The 15,545-nt window shown below is 40.9% G+C and overlaps 1 protein-coding gene across 5 annotated transcripts in view; it reads right to left on the reverse strand.

Moving 5' to 3' along the window:
• LOC126546880 (E3 ubiquitin-protein ligase COP1-like) overlaps window positions 1–15,545 on the reverse strand; it is a 63,064-nt gene extending 47,519 nt beyond the window's left edge. The window contains exons 1-9 of one of the 5 annotated variants that reach the window (XM_055062948.1): window positions 15,491–15,543; window positions 15,169–15,323; window positions 14,791–14,850; window positions 14,606–14,703; window positions 11,426–11,487; window positions 11,218–11,337; window positions 8,166–8,234; window positions 7,989–8,048; window positions 3,242–3,364 (exon numbers count right to left, since the gene is read on the reverse strand). In XM_055062948.1, coding sequence (XP_054918923.1) covers window positions 3,242–3,364; window positions 7,989–8,048; window positions 8,166–8,234; window positions 11,218–11,337; window positions 11,426–11,487; window positions 14,606–14,703; window positions 14,791–14,850; window positions 15,169–15,323; window positions 15,491–15,508 — 765 coding nt within the window. In that variant the 5' untranslated portion in view covers window positions 15,509–15,543. Of the gene's footprint in view, window positions 1–3,241; window positions 3,365–7,988; window positions 8,049–8,165; window positions 8,235–11,217; window positions 11,338–11,425; window positions 11,488–14,605; window positions 14,704–14,790; window positions 14,851–15,168; window positions 15,364–15,490 lie in introns of all 5 variants that reach the window. The other 4 variants (XM_055062946.1, XM_055062949.1, XM_072288833.1 and 1 more) reach the window with 4 other exon arrangements.

The following is a 15,545-nucleotide window of genomic DNA, read 5'->3' on the forward strand; positions in this document are numbered from 1 at the left end:
TTATAGATATGTGCTTTTCACATGAACTTACACAAGTAGTACGTGACTTTACTAGGGTCTGCGGTAATAGCAAATCTGTTCTTGACCTCTTCTTTTTAAGTCATAGCATTCTATCGAGATACTATAGAGTTGACATTCTTCCCGGGATCTTGGATCACTCGATTGTAGGAGTGTCTTTAAATATAACTTCCTTTTCAAGGGTCCGTAGGCTTGTTTCATATTACAGACAGTTTAATGAAGCTGATGATACTGCAATAATAGATGAACTAGCCTTCTCTTTTGAGAAGTTTGAAAAATTAAGTCAAGATGAATCTGCGCATATCGATGAGTTGTGGTTAAACTTCAAGGTTCACAAATGTATAGGCCGCTATGTACCTCTCAAATGTAAAACAAAACGAATGCATGGCCCATGGATTACGAGAGAGATCATACAACTGAAAAGAAAAGTGGCAAGGCGTAGGGGACTTTATAAGCATACACATGATTCCGCTCTTCGTGATGATATGTCAAACTCAAGTAAACAGCTAAAGTTAACGATGAAGGAATCCAGGGACAAGTACTATGGTGTCACTATGGATACTTTTCTACGTGAATCACCCCAAAAGTTTTGGAGGCACCTGGCTCCAACTAAGAAGGTAGTCACTAAAATAAGCACAGAAGAGGGACTTATTGAGGGTAAAGGTCATATAGTGGACGCCTTCAATAACTTTTTTGCTAGTGTGTTCACCAGTGCTGATAGAAAGCAGTCAAAATTTGAGGTACGCCAACAGCTACCAGTTGCAGAGGAACTGCGGGTAACGCATGAAGGAATATTAAACTTGCTGCTGAACCTAAATACAAAGAAATCGGCAGGTCCTGATGAGATATCAAATTTGTTTTTAAAGAAGTATGCTGAATGGATTGCGAAGTACCTCTTCATTATCTTCACGAAGCCACTACGGTCAGGCACACTTCCTGAAGAATGGAAAATGAGTAAAGTTATACCAGTATTTAAAGACGGTGACACCACGTCTACTGCCAATTACAGGCCCATTGCACTAACGTCCGGCTGTTGTAAAGTGCTAGAACATATTGTTTCTAAGTACATTCGGCTGTTTTTGTAACAGAACAAAATTCTTAGTAACTATCAACATGGGTTTCGCGAGGGCTTGTCAACCGTAACACAACTACTAGAAAGTGTTCACGATTTCAGCAAAGTTATCGATGGCAAGGGACAAATAGATCTGATCTTTCTCGACTTCAAAAAGGCATTTGATAAGGTTAATCATAGAAAACTGTTAATTAAACTAAAGGCTATTTTAGGAGATACAGGTGTAGTCAAATGGGTGGAGGACTTTCTTACTGATCGCCGACAGTTCGACAGTATTGATGAAAATAGGTCCGGGGTTTATGACGTCAAATCAGGTGTGCCTCAAGGTTCAGTCCTTGGGCCTGTGTTGTTTCTGGTACATATTAACGACCTAATCGAAGAATCGGCCACAGTTACAGCGAGGTAATTCGCAGATGATTGTGTCATATATACAGAAGTGAAATCTATTAGTGACCAGATACATTTAAATAACTTCTTAGGAAAAGTGCACCAATGGTGCGACACGTGGCAGATGTCTCTTAACCCAGTAAAGACTGTATGTATGACCATCAAACACAAACATGAACCTCTGTCATTCACGTACACTCTACAAGGTGAACCACTTCATCGTGTAACCGAGTACAAATATCTCGGAATTTTAATAACATCTGACCTTAGTTGGACACCACACATTAAAAAAGTAGTAGGGAAAGCCAACCAGAGATTAGGTTATATTCGACGTGTCCTTAAACTAGCGTCTCCAGCCACGAAACTGACTGCTTATAAAGTGCTTGTGCGCCCAATATTAGAATATGCTTGTGAAGTGTGGGATCCGTATTTGAAAGATTCACTGTCAAAACTGGAGCAAGTTCAAAGACGTGCATTGCGGTTTATTTATTCCTGATACCGCCAGCAAGACGCCGTAACACCACATTACGCGAGGGCAAACCTGCCCCTACTTAATGTCAGGAGGAAGGAAAAACGACTTTGCCTTTTCTATTTAATCATTAATGAGCTGCTACCTGTTGATAAGTCTCGCTACATAAATGAATCTAAGACCCGTATAGTGCAAAATAAACATAGCAGACATGTTAAGGAAAATCGATTTCACAAGCATTGCTACAAGTACTCATTCTTCCTTTCGACAGCACGTGACTGGAATCGTCTCCCTGCAAACATTGTAAACGCAGGGACCTGTGAGCAGTTTTACGAACTTTTGTCTGAATATTTTCAACAATAGGGCATATATTGCTGTATCGCGGTATCCTATTGTTCCGTTCACTGCTTGCTGTATGTTGATATATTGTTACCACTCCTGTCTTGGTCCTGATGTGGACCGACAGTATCTGTAAATAAAAAAAAAATATCCCACTGCCTATGGCATTGTGCTGCTGAGCACAAGGTCACAGGTTCAATCCTGGCTGTGGCGGTTGCATTGTGATGGGGGTGGAATGCAAAAACGCTCGTGTGACATGCAGTGGGTGCACGTTAAAGAAGCCCAAGTGGTCAAAATAAATCCGGAGTTGCTCACTAGTGGAGTGCCTCATAATCAGATTGTGGTTTTGGCACATAAAACCCCAGAATTTAGCATTACAAGTGCACCTGCCCACAGAAGTTATCAAAGTATTAAAATTACACCCACCCAAAAAAATTCTTCTAGGCCAAGAACATAGTCTGGAATTGAGGCAGCGTATGTGCAAGTTATGCAAAGACCTGCATAGTGCCCACTTTGATTTTTGACTGCCTGCTTAAATGGGGAAGAAATTTAGCTGTGTTGTGGTGACCTCATTATGAAAACATATTTGCTGCCAAATGCAGTTTCAGGCTGAAATGAAACATAACATGACAGAACAAACTAGAAGGTGCATTTCCACCTCCAACTTGCCAGTGCATGCAGCACTGCTGCAGTACATTCACAAATGCTTAGTTTTGGGGCTAAAGCATATTTAGCGCCAAGATGTTGCGCTGGAATTTCAAGTAATTACATGTAAGAGGTCTATTACTCTTGCTTCTTGTTTTCAATTTTATTCTGGTCTGCCTGTGCACATTATCGGTCCCCACACTGCACCAGTTAAACCAAACAAGAATGCAAAATGTAAATTTAAGTTTCCAAAATAATGCTGTTTTATCATTTGCAGATTTTAAACAGGCACACACAAAAAAAAGACTTACATGCTTGCTGCCATTGAACCCATCCTGCATGGTGCTTGCATTTGCTGTACTGGCTGCATCCCCACCAGCTAAACAAGATGCAGGATCAACAAGCCAACAATTATCTGGAGACTTGGAACTTTCCTGCAAGGCAGTGATCCCAAAATATTGTAAGCCTTTGAGAAATATCAATAACTATGCAAAGAAAACAGATGTATATTATACACAACGCCTACTTCAAAAAATATGTACCCAAGTCACACAAGCCAGACGACCCCCTAAAAATTGAGCAGTGATGCTTTGCACTCTGGAAGCTTTAACAGTTTTATTATAGGATACTGCAAAGCAAAATTTGTGTGTGCTACACATGCCCCCCCCCCATAATCTAAACGCATCCAGTACAATTCCTTATCGAAAATGAACCACATAGAAAACATAGTACACAACTATAACTTTGGTCTTGCAGAGTAGTACCTACAGCAATGTACACCATGTGCCGCACAAATAAAGAACATGTGATGAATTTTTGGTGCACAATACAAGTTAGTGGTGGCATGGCTTACAGACCTGGCAAACAATCTCTGACGAAAAGAATAAAACAACACAGTTTAATTGACTTCCACAGAAGCACCACAGTCTTCTCATTATTACATATAAAGAAAGTACCTTTAATGTAATTATGTGCTTAATGTGACTAACACGTCAATTGCTCAGCATATTCACAACAAAAGCTCATTGAATACAGGTGCAGGGGGGGGGGGAGTATTTTATAAATGTCCACCTAGTGGAGATCTCCATTTCAGCTGCTGCTGAAGTGCTGATTGGCTAGGCTGAGGTACTGGTGAGAAGGAAACAGGCACCCACAACCAATTTCCTTCTCTCTGGTTCAGCTCCGGCCAATCAGCGGTGGCCAAAATGGACAGTCCATTAAGTGGTCATTTACAGAATACCTTGCTACCCCCCTACCCCTAAAGGCCTGAGTAGGGGGTGTTTCAGTAGAGTTTAACAAATTATAATGTACTGGAGAAGTACGAGCAGTATGCACTGTTTCAAGGAAGAGGATGACAACATGTTAGTCGAAGCTTTGTGCCTGCATTGCCTGAGCTGTGTGACCTCTCCCTGCAGTGCCCTGCTATCAAAAGGTTTCATTAAACTAGAACGCCTCTCGACACTAAAAACTGTGCAGCAATGACAATTTTTCTCGGCAGCATGCAGTTCATATCAGTGAATTTCACCAACTCTCAAAGCCACATACTATTGCTAATTAATACCATCATGTAAATGATGCAACCTTTATTTTACAATATTGCACAGAAAACTTGGTGTGCTACTTTCTTCTTTTTGCTGAAGCCTTCTCCATGAATGTGGGACACCTTTATTCGCAGAATGAAAATACAGTATAGACTGGTATAGGCCGAGTAGAAGTGCCTGCTTGTTTTCTAGGTATATCATAGTCACTGTGGCAACACCAAAAGTGGCACAATATTGTATTTCTCTTCTTTCTGTCCTGTCACTTTTGCACTACTGCTATGACAAAGACTTGTGTGCAAAACACACAAGTAAATGCTACAGAAACACACAGTCAAGTACTATCGTTAGAAATATGAAGGGGAACACGGGACAGCCCGTCAGTCACCCAGCTTGAGGTGATACACTGTGGCCACCGTCAAAAATAAAATGTAAAGTGAGGCATTGTTAAGCTCACTGATGGCGCTCTGGCTGCGCTTTGTTTCTACAAAGCAGGTAGCATCATGTTGGAAGCCGACATTGCCGCCATTTTCACAGCAGTGGTATATTCATCAGTACATTCAAGCGTATTGCCAGTCCTTGTGAAATCTACAGGCATTCTCACTGTCAGTTGCAGATGAGATGCTCCCTGTGGTGTTCTAGAAATGCAGGTGGGACGAGAGTGTCATCGGTGAACTTAGCTTTGCCTCCCTTTCCACTTTGTTTTTGACGGCGGCAGCTATGCATCACCCCAAGCTGGGTTTGAGGCTATCTGACACATGCTCCTATGTTTCCTTTCACATTCCCTTTCACCTTCATATTCCCTTTTATGTTCCCTTTCGTTGCCTAAAGTTATGCATACAATGTATTGCAGTAACAACATTTTTAGTTTCTCGCATCATTGTTTTTGTACCCTATCTCACAAGTAACTTGCAGCACTGCAGGAGGTATGGGGTATAACATAGGCAATAACCTTGCGTAGCGCAATATAGTTATGATGGACGCAACTGTCTGATTATTAGAGAGATCACAGAGTTTTAGCTTTTTATGATACATAATACAAGAGGCCCTCAGAGCATGTGCGTTGTATGCCATGAATTATTATAATGGCTACCGCCAGTAACCATGATTGCGTAACAATTTGGCAGCGCCCACAAGGCCCAGACTGCTCGCTTCGATTCAAATTTGCACTTGCGACTTGACCTCTGCCCTGCCAGCACAAAATAAATAGTAAAATCAGCCACTCCATAGTCTCATCTTACGCTGAGGACAGATCATTAGGTATGCTTTGTCATTATTATTCAGATAAGCTGCTTGTTTTGATGCTGCTAGGCCTACAAAGATGGTGTCAAGCCAGAAAAGTGGTTTGACTTCCACCTACCACATGATGCCACAACCATTAGCACTGCATTGGCGATGCAGAAAGCTCTAAAAGCCTAACTCTTCACTGCATCATCAATTTAATACTACGCTCTAGCACAGCGCGCAATGACAGTATGCTAAAATGTTTATCACTCAGCATGTCTACTGTGGTAAAGTGGAGAAATGGCATATTCACAGTGGGTCTAATGTATCATGGTAACAGCTGTCATGGAGTAATCTACTATTGTTTGAGTAAATGGCGCCGGACAAATAAAAAATCCTGCACTGTCCAGAACAGGCAAAGTTCCTAGCATTAAATGTGTTTGGTGCGGACAGAAAACAATGCAGGGAGAGTGCCAGTATGAACACAGTTATGAAGAGAACCACATTTCTCTCAAGTGCCAGCGAGCTTTCACTGTACCAATGGGTCTCCAAACATAAGAGAGACAGCAAGATGGCAAACAAATGCCAACTGGATGCCAGCCAAATGATGCAGCGCAGGTGAACATATTTAGAGTGTGCAACCAGGCTACAGGCTAATGAGGCAGCAAGAAATTGCCGAGAAAGAGTACAAATAATGCGACGCCCCTGTGTCACATTCATGCAAATGTGGCCTGTGGTCACAGTACCAGTACATTTGTTGCATGAAGGCACCCACCGATTCGAGGAGCACAAATTAACAGGACAGCGAGCGGACTCTGAGCAGATGACGCAGCGTGGCTGAATACATATTGAGGTGCTTTCACTCTTCCTATTGGCTAAGGAATCCTGCAGCCTCCACAGCACTGCAAGGAACTCTACTTGGGATGGAGTATAGAAATTGGGAGTGTGCTTGCCGATACACATGTATGGCTACTACACAGTCCATACTTAAAGGGACACTAAAGTAAAAAATGATTTCTTCTGCATCAGTAAATTACCGTTCCACAACACCAAAAACACCGCTCTTACAACGATAAGACATTTGGTAAGCCAGAAAAAGCGCAAAAACGAAATACGGGTGGTGACGCCTACTTAAGTTCCCACACCTGGGGCTGTGACGTCTTGGATTTCGATGGCATCTTCTAGGGCCTACTAGTTATATACAGCGGTTCAGATTGTGTTCTAAAGGAACCAAATATTAAACATGGCAAGTTTTGGGAACCTTTATGCAGCCACCACGGCCCAAATGCGAAAACAAAGTTTGGAATCCCTGACGTCATGCTGACGTACCGGCTCTGGGGTTTCGGTGCGAAATTCTAATACTGATACTTGGACCTTCATTTTCTCATCTAATAATGAAACAATTTTTTTGAAATGACTGCCTGCAGGGTTCTCAAACAATGTTTCATTAGTCTAAACTGATATATTGTTTCACTTTAGTGCCCCTTAAGCAACACATAGCTCATTAATCAGGTAAGATTCCCCCAAAAAATTTCTTTTAACATGAAGGTTTTCAATTCCAGTAATTGCAGAATTCGAGCCAGTTAATGCTCAAATCATGCCTGTTTATTGCATGACTACTACCAATTTATACACAACTGCCCCCAAAGTGTGCACGGAAAAATGTTAATTAAAACACAAGGCTAATAATGACCAACAAATCATTTACTGGACACAAATGAGGAAAATACACTGTATAAATAAGTATCTAAGACCGATGAAATTATTAAATTAATATTCTCCCATGCAATAAAGCTAAAAGAATGCCACATTCAAAAGAGTCAACCTATCTAATAACTCATTCCTCTAAGCATATAGCGAATAGCATTAGAGAGATTGTGTCTCCTCACCAGACCCAAAACAAGCAACCATGTACTAGTTGCAATCAAGCACAAATTATGCATCCACCGCCTAACATGCAAAAGTGAAACATGCATGGGCACCTAACGATGGCAAACATGTCAATGCTGCCGGCTAATGCAGAGTGCTCATCACTGCCACAAATTTGCGAAGTGTTACACATGAGTTTATATGCTAATGAGCAATTTATCTATTGGCTTCCAGCATATACCTATGAGCCCTTCTCCCATAACGAGAACCCATTCATAGTAGTGTTGAGTGCACTTGGGGCATGTCCATCACCTACACAAGTTCATATATAACTTCCTTCTGCATAAGGGTTAAACTCGTACAATTTCAGTGAGTCATTTTAGTACATGAACTAACCGCGATCTAAACAAAACAAAGGCAAAATTACCTCAACCCGTTTCAGGTCTTGATCAATGAAGCTCAGCTCAGAGGTAAGCTGGTGCATTTGCTAAAAAGAGATCACACCAAATGAATGTTTTAACACACTAACAAAAAGAAAAAAAAGCACTACAAGAAGAACACATAAGAAAGAAGAGGAATGAAAGAAAAGAAAAAAGCAGGTCACCTCTTGCTTGTGCTTGCGAACTTGCTGTAGAAACTCTCTCAGAAGTTGTGCTTGTGCTGCTTTACAATCCTATAAAAATAATAATCCAAAGTAAACCACACTTGCTCTGGCTGGCAAAAGGATCCTCCTCAAGCTCCTCAAAGCATGAGGTGACACAAAGAACTCAAATTAAAAACAAATAATTCGGCTTTGTGGCAAAGTTATCACGGACAGCTAGAGGTGTGCGAAGAGTAAACTTTTTAGATGAAATCTATTACTACCAGAAGCAAATAGAATATTGAGAATACTTTCCTGACAATTTAAAATATTGAACAGTATTTTTCACCATTATTAAAAAACAATGTTCACACCACAGTACTTACAACATTAGCAAATTTGTGTTGTTACACTGCAAATAATGAAGGATGGCTTACTAAAAACACACATGGAGCATTACAATTAAGGACAAATGGGTCATAATATGGAGACCTGAAGTGATAAACAGCCTAGGAATAAGGGAACCGAGCTGGAGCTAATGTTCCAGCAAGAGGACATGCCTTTGTCAGGGCGACAAGCTCTTTTCTTGGTAGCATTTATGTAAATAGAGAAGAATGAATAAGCACACTGTTCGCATACTAAGGACTCTTTGTAGCATGCACGGCCATGAATTATCAAAACAAAGTATAGAAATGTGGTCTCGTGGGCCAGTTAGCACCTGTGTGTATATTATCAAGGCAATCATAAACATGAGTCCTCTGCAATGACGGGAAAGCCAGAAAAGTGACTTTTTATCTAGTTGGAACAGTTGCAGTTATGTTGCCGCAACTATGTTACGGCAACAAAGCATACCCAAATTTAATCCAAAGAAAGCACACAGGTGCAGCATCCATAAACCGTATAAAACAATACCCACTTCTGAATGTCTTGTCTGGATGAAATCTGAATCCTCACAACCATGATTTCACCGAAGTCTGGCTCCCCAAGTGATGGAGTGTGCTTTACCACGTAACTTCTGCTTTATGTCCGTTACAGCCCAAATAAAAGTCGCATTCTAGCTTTAGCTTTATGCTTGATTATGCACAGTTGACGATATAAAATAATAAAAACCCATAGGAAAAATATTTCAATTTGTAATTAGCAATTATCTGATTCAAGGAAAGAATTGAATAAAACAATATTTGATTTGTTATCTGAAGTTTTCAAATAATCGCCACACTGCTATGGACAGCACAATATTTATTTCATGGCGAAGGTGCAAGGTGTGCGTGGATGCATTTGCTACCCTTTGGCAAGAAATACCAAAAGATGACCAAGCATCATCAACAAGCCAACCCTATTAAAAGGCCCCTTAACAGGTCTGGCCATTTCGAGCTGACAAGCATAGTGCATACAATGCGTGCTAACCATTGCGTCTGATAAGTATTACGTCCCTACGCGTCGCAGAAAGGGCTTAAATTTCAAACTAAATGCCGCTTGCCCTTTTCCTCACAGACGCCGCGCTCTCAGCTGGAGAGTCAAGGCATATCGCACGAGTACACCTACGACATGGCAGTGCTGTGACATTGCTCATAGTGACATGTGACTTTGAGAATTATTCAAGGCAAGAGGAGTTATTTGTTCAATGCGTTGCTTAAATAGACAAATCAAAATTTAGAGAAATAATAAAACCTACAAACTGAATGTCTGTGTGTCTTTGTTTTACTTCATACCGTAGCAAGAGACACATACTTCCGTTTCATCTGCTTGTTCACATTCGTGCAGTCACACACGCAGAGAGCAAAACTGTCATTTTCTAATGCGCTCCAGAGCTCGATCATGCTCTGTGATCTGCTTGCGTCTGCCTCGCTGTTCGTGTAGCACTGACTTATACCACTAGTCAGATATTCTCGTGCAGAGCATGCAAAAACATGCGCTGTGTGAGACAAGACAAACACAACAGCTCGCACGTGAGACAGTCAGCGGAAGTGCACCAAACAGCAAAAAAAAGCAAGGAAAAAAAAGAAGGCGGGGCCCATGACGTACACGTCATGCAACCCTCCAGCTCTGGTATGAGAACGCTAGACGGGACCCGCCGCAGTGGCTTATCGGCTATGGTGTTGCGTTGCTAAGCACAAGATTGTGGTATCAAATCCCGGCCACAACAGCCACATTTCGATGGGAGCGAAATGCAGAAACGCCCGTGTCCCGTGCCTTGGGGGCACATTAAGAGATCCCCTGGTGGTCAAAATTAATCCGAAGCCCCCCACTACGGCATGCCTCATACTCAAATCCTAATTTTGGCACGTAAAACCCAGAATTCAATTCAATTTAGGCTAGACAGGGCAAGTGGAGAGAGTGTCTATGTTGGCAAGGGCGCTCGCCTCCTGAAATCATGGGTTAGCGGCGCTGAAGTATTTCTATCTTGGCTATTAATGAACCAATTAAAAAAATTGTTGTGGTAGAACGCTCCCTTGAGGGCACGTAACAACTTCTAGTGTATAACCAAAATTTGCTATGTGGCTTGGTGAGGAGCCTTTTAAGCAGATTGACAATAACCTCAAGACCTTGCTCACAGCTTTTGCCCAACAACAGAGTGATGGGAATAGCTATCACAACATAGGCTTATTTTTGAGCCCTCAACTTCTGGGGAGACCTGCCAAATCCCATGGGCCGGATCTGTGAAGTGGTAGCATGAGGGTGCGCCACAAAAGATGGTCTCTTCATCTGTGGAATTAAACTATGCTCACAGAATTCAAGGGCTCAAAGCTGTGTCGCCTGTTACAGCTTTTTTCATCAATAAAGTAAGCAGTTACAAGTAACCAGTTCATTAAAAGGAAGTGTGAGCCTTAACGTGTAAAAAAATTTACTCTATCAATTACAAAACTACCAAAAACGTAATTTGTTTGAACTAATTAATTATATGATTTTGTTACATACAAGTTTGAAAACTGTACATCTTTAAACTGTGAAAGTGCAACTATTCCCGACATAATACAACATACTGAAAGCACACGCTCAAAGCACGATACTAAATCTGTGGATTCCAAAAACCTTGGTCTACGTTTCATTCTGCCAAGGGTGGAAATCAACTTACAGCTTCCAGCTGCTGCTTCTTCTTTGAAAGAACATCCAGCATATTGTAGACATCATTCAAATTCATGCTGTCAGACTCCTGCAGAATAAGTTCATGTAATTCTGACACTACTGGGTTATTCTGAAAAAATATGATAAACATATGAACATGCTGTTGATTCTGATGAGAGAGAAAAAGAAATATTACAGAAGTTCTGCATTTCACTTACGCCTTGCAACTTCAGCCTCTTGTCAGCGGCCTTTTGCTTATACTTTGTAATAAGCTCATTCACTGAAATAACAAAAGAAAAATCACAATAAAAAACGCCGCCTAAAACCACTATAGCAAAAGCAGCTGTGAAAAATTACTTAAAAGAAAACTGACAATTTTCCCTTAAGCAATCCAAGCGTAATTTACGGAGACTAACGTACAAAAGCAACATAGTTTCTATGACAGATGCGATAGTGGAGGTTTCCAGATGAACCTTTGAATATGGGGGGTTCTTTAACATTAACCTAAAGCTCGGTACAGGAGCATTTTTGCACTCAGCCTCCATTGAAATATGCCCACCATGGCAAGGAATTAAACCCACAAGCTTAGCAGCAAATACCGCACCCACTAAGTCACACTATTAAGAAGGTAGACTATCTGAAAATGTACGTTTTAACTTGAGTTAGGCAAGAAATCTTCTGTTAAGGCCTGCTTAGAATTTGTAAGCCATTAAATTAAAATATTGTAACAATCGGGACATTTCAAACAAAGCGGACATATTTTCCAAATGGAAAGTCTATCCCCTTGAGGTGCCGCGTCCACATTTGCGGGCCCGACTTGTTTTTGCCAGTTCTGTCGAGTGGTGGCCAAGAAAAAGCAGCACACATTAAGCTTCAGGTGAATTGAACCCCCTACATGCTCAATGTGTCTTTATTTCACTTCCAATGTGCTCCATGCTGCTACAGAAGACCACTTTGCTGAAAGTGGTATGATGTTTGACAGGACGTTTGACATGCCGCATTCTGGCAGCAAGTAGAAAGAATAATTTTTCCTTGCTCATAATGCATGCAGTCAATAATGAAATTGTGCGTGTTCTTCAAGCCTGTGATTGAACTTTTTTAACACAAAAACGGTGCATTACTGACAGCACAATAAACAAATAATTAATTACTAATTATGATGACTCATCACAATGCCCTAAGCCCCTTCCATCTTTCCTGCAGAGGAGTGTCAAGTGCCTTAAAATGAAGTTGTATAAATTTGACACATTTATAGGCAGTCCATCATAATTCATGCCTCAATGGGCTATTATAATATATAGAGGTTGGAATACAAGGAGAGAAGTCCCAATGCTAGCACGACATTGGGACGGAAAATGCTGGAAATGAGTAACACTTTTCAGGACAATGTTTTCATCTGTGAATGCATTCAAAGTGCCAGTATTACTGCTGAAATGATTAACCTGTTTTCAAAATCCGCATTGGTTTCTTGCACTGAAGGCCAGGAACATACAAGACGTCTGCTCACCTAGGCTATGCCTTTTCTCCATTCAAAGATTTTTAAGTCCTACAATAGTCACTGCACTTCTACGAACACAGGAACCTGACTATTATCGACATGTCCTTTACTCTGGATCACAGATGCTTGGTTTGAACAAGGGGATCTAGATGACAGAAGAAATGAAACACTACATCTATACCTATGCCAAGCAGTGAAGGTAAAAGAACTGCTCTAGCCAACCGTACCAACAGAGTATCATAACTGCAATGCCCCATGTAACTATTATAATCATCCCCTACTAACTATGAATAGCTATGGATTGCCCTTATTCCAGAAGCTAACCGAAGAATGTAGCAATAATTATCGAACGGGCAAGGAAATGCTTGCACACTTGAGAATAACCCAGCTCATCTATTCCTAACTTGTTCCACACAGAACACATAGAATGCATATTGCATGATTTTATTAGTTTCACAATTGCAATATTTGAAGTTAGGACTCCAATACAGTATTCACAAGAGAATGGCACATCACCGTTTGCCAATGTGAAAACACTAACAGCAAGTGAAGGGCACAATGAGCATAGGCATGTCTGTTCAATGGCAAGGCAGGTTATGGAATACCTAAACAACCAAGTCGGTCCATAAAAATTCAAGGTACACAATGTAAACTAAAGACAACCAAGTTGACAAAACCTAAGTACAGATCACTGGACATCTTTGAGAAGCAGAAACTTACTACTGCTGGGACCTATTACAAAACTGGGCATGTCTAGGAAATACCAACTCTTCTGATATGTTGCAAGTAGAAAAAACAAATGCTAGATTTTAACACGCAGAAAAAGGCAACTGAAATAAATGTCAGCCATCCCTGTTTTTTCCTCCAATGTGCCATTTAAGAAGGAGAGAGAAAAGCACAAGGATATAAAAAAAGTGTGTGCATTGGAATGGGAAAGTTGTGGTTTGACAGTGTTTGCATATGCGTTGTACATGCACTAATATTAAGTCAGCCTTTCAGGGGCCAAGTGAAACAAAACTTTGTTTTTATGAGAGTACCTTTAAGTGGCTTCATGCAAGGGTCAGCCAATCTCGCAATACTAAATTCTAAATGCAACAAAGCTTTTCAGAACAACTCTGATCCAGGAAAAGAGAAGAAAAATTCAAAACCCCTTGGTTTGTACCTGGACCAAGGAAGCATGAAAAGACCCAGAAAAAGCAATCCTGTCTTTATTAAAGCTATAAGGTGGTTTTCTCAGATATTTCAAGCAAAAATTCATAGGGAGTGTTGAACTCTGAGCCTAAAGTTCTGGGCTTTTCCTTTCCTTAAGTGCACCTCCGCCTAAGATATAAAATTGCAGCTTACATAACAGAGGTGTTCAAGAAACAAAAGGTCTCTTTCCATCTGATGCCATAGCTAAACAGATAATTTTTTAGATTGTGGCAAAAGAAGAAAAAAAATCTACTGGTCTATCACAAGCATTATAGCTACACACTGCACTAAGGTTACAGCAACCTCATTCATAACACATTCAGTCACAGCCTCTATGGGCTATTTCTAAAGCTCCATAAGTTATCACCAGAACACTATGCCTCCTCCAAATATTCTTAATTTTCATGGGACTTCAGTCCTGTAAAATATGGGGTCTGAGCTGCTATTATGTGCTATCACAGTAAGCAGCACTGCTAATAGGTACTGTCCCACCTTTTTTGTTATGCTTGTTAGAGAACACAATATTTAATATTTGTATCAATGAAATTTTCTTCATGTGACCATTTTTGGCAAGCACTCTGTGACAAAAACTATTTTTCTAGACACCAATAGAAAGTGACTAGCTAAATTTCCATATTTTTAAACGGTTTAAGCTTCATGGCTATGAAGTACAACTATCATTCGCTATGCATCAAAATGAATGACTTACACAAAAAGTTTGGATAGATCTGCTCCTTCTTTTCAATCACAAAATTACACTTTGGGCATCGGTTACTGTATTCCAGGCCTGTTGTGATGCACTTGTAGCTGGAAGTAAGCAAAGTGGACTTTAAAGCAATATTCTGAAACTCGCGCTGGGCTCACGTATAAACAGAAGGCACATTGACTGCTCACCAAAAAGTGTGTCCACAAGGTGTCATGTGAGCTTCTTCAATAACATCGAAGCATATTGGGCTGCAAGATAGGATAAAAACACGCAGAGTAAGATTTACACACGAATCAAACCAACACGAGAGTTTCTGGTCTTGTTAACAGCACTTTTTAAAACTTCGCAGGCAGACGAGCAATATACACGACTCACAAATAAGTGGCTGAAGTAAAATACTACATGTTTATTCAGCAGGGCGTCGAAATGGCTTTAAATTCGGCAGTTACTTGCACTTCTCATAAAAACACAGGAAACCAGGCCGACCGTGAAATACTTTGAGCAAAAAGGCATTGGCGGTAGAGGATACGCAAATGCACAAGCTCGCGGGAAGAGGCAGTACGCACCACAAGTAATCGCTGTTCCTGTCTTCATATGAGCTGTTGATTCCGTTTAGAACAGATGGCTGTCTTTTTCTAGCTCTCCGAATTTGCTCCGGTGTTGAATTCGAGAAGGAAATCCTTGTGTTGTTCACTGACGCCATTGACACGACCGACCGGACCTACACACGCAAGCACGTCTGCTCGAAGAACATTGGTGTGCTAAAGGACAAACACAAGATAAGTGAACAGATTTAAAAACGCAGACGCGGTATAGTGGGAAACCACTATGAGCATGGTTCTATACAATTTGTCTTGCTCTATTTTACCACATAATACGCAAAACAACCTTAAAAACACCGTGCATGAAGTCTCCTATCTGCCCGAGACGCCCTGAGCACTAT

Source organism: Dermacentor andersoni, chromosome 1, assembly GCF_023375885.2.
Source record: "Dermacentor andersoni chromosome 1, qqDerAnde1_hic_scaffold, whole genome shotgun sequence".
Taxonomy (NCBI): Eukaryota; Metazoa; Arthropoda; class Arachnida; order Ixodida; family Ixodidae; genus Dermacentor; species Dermacentor andersoni.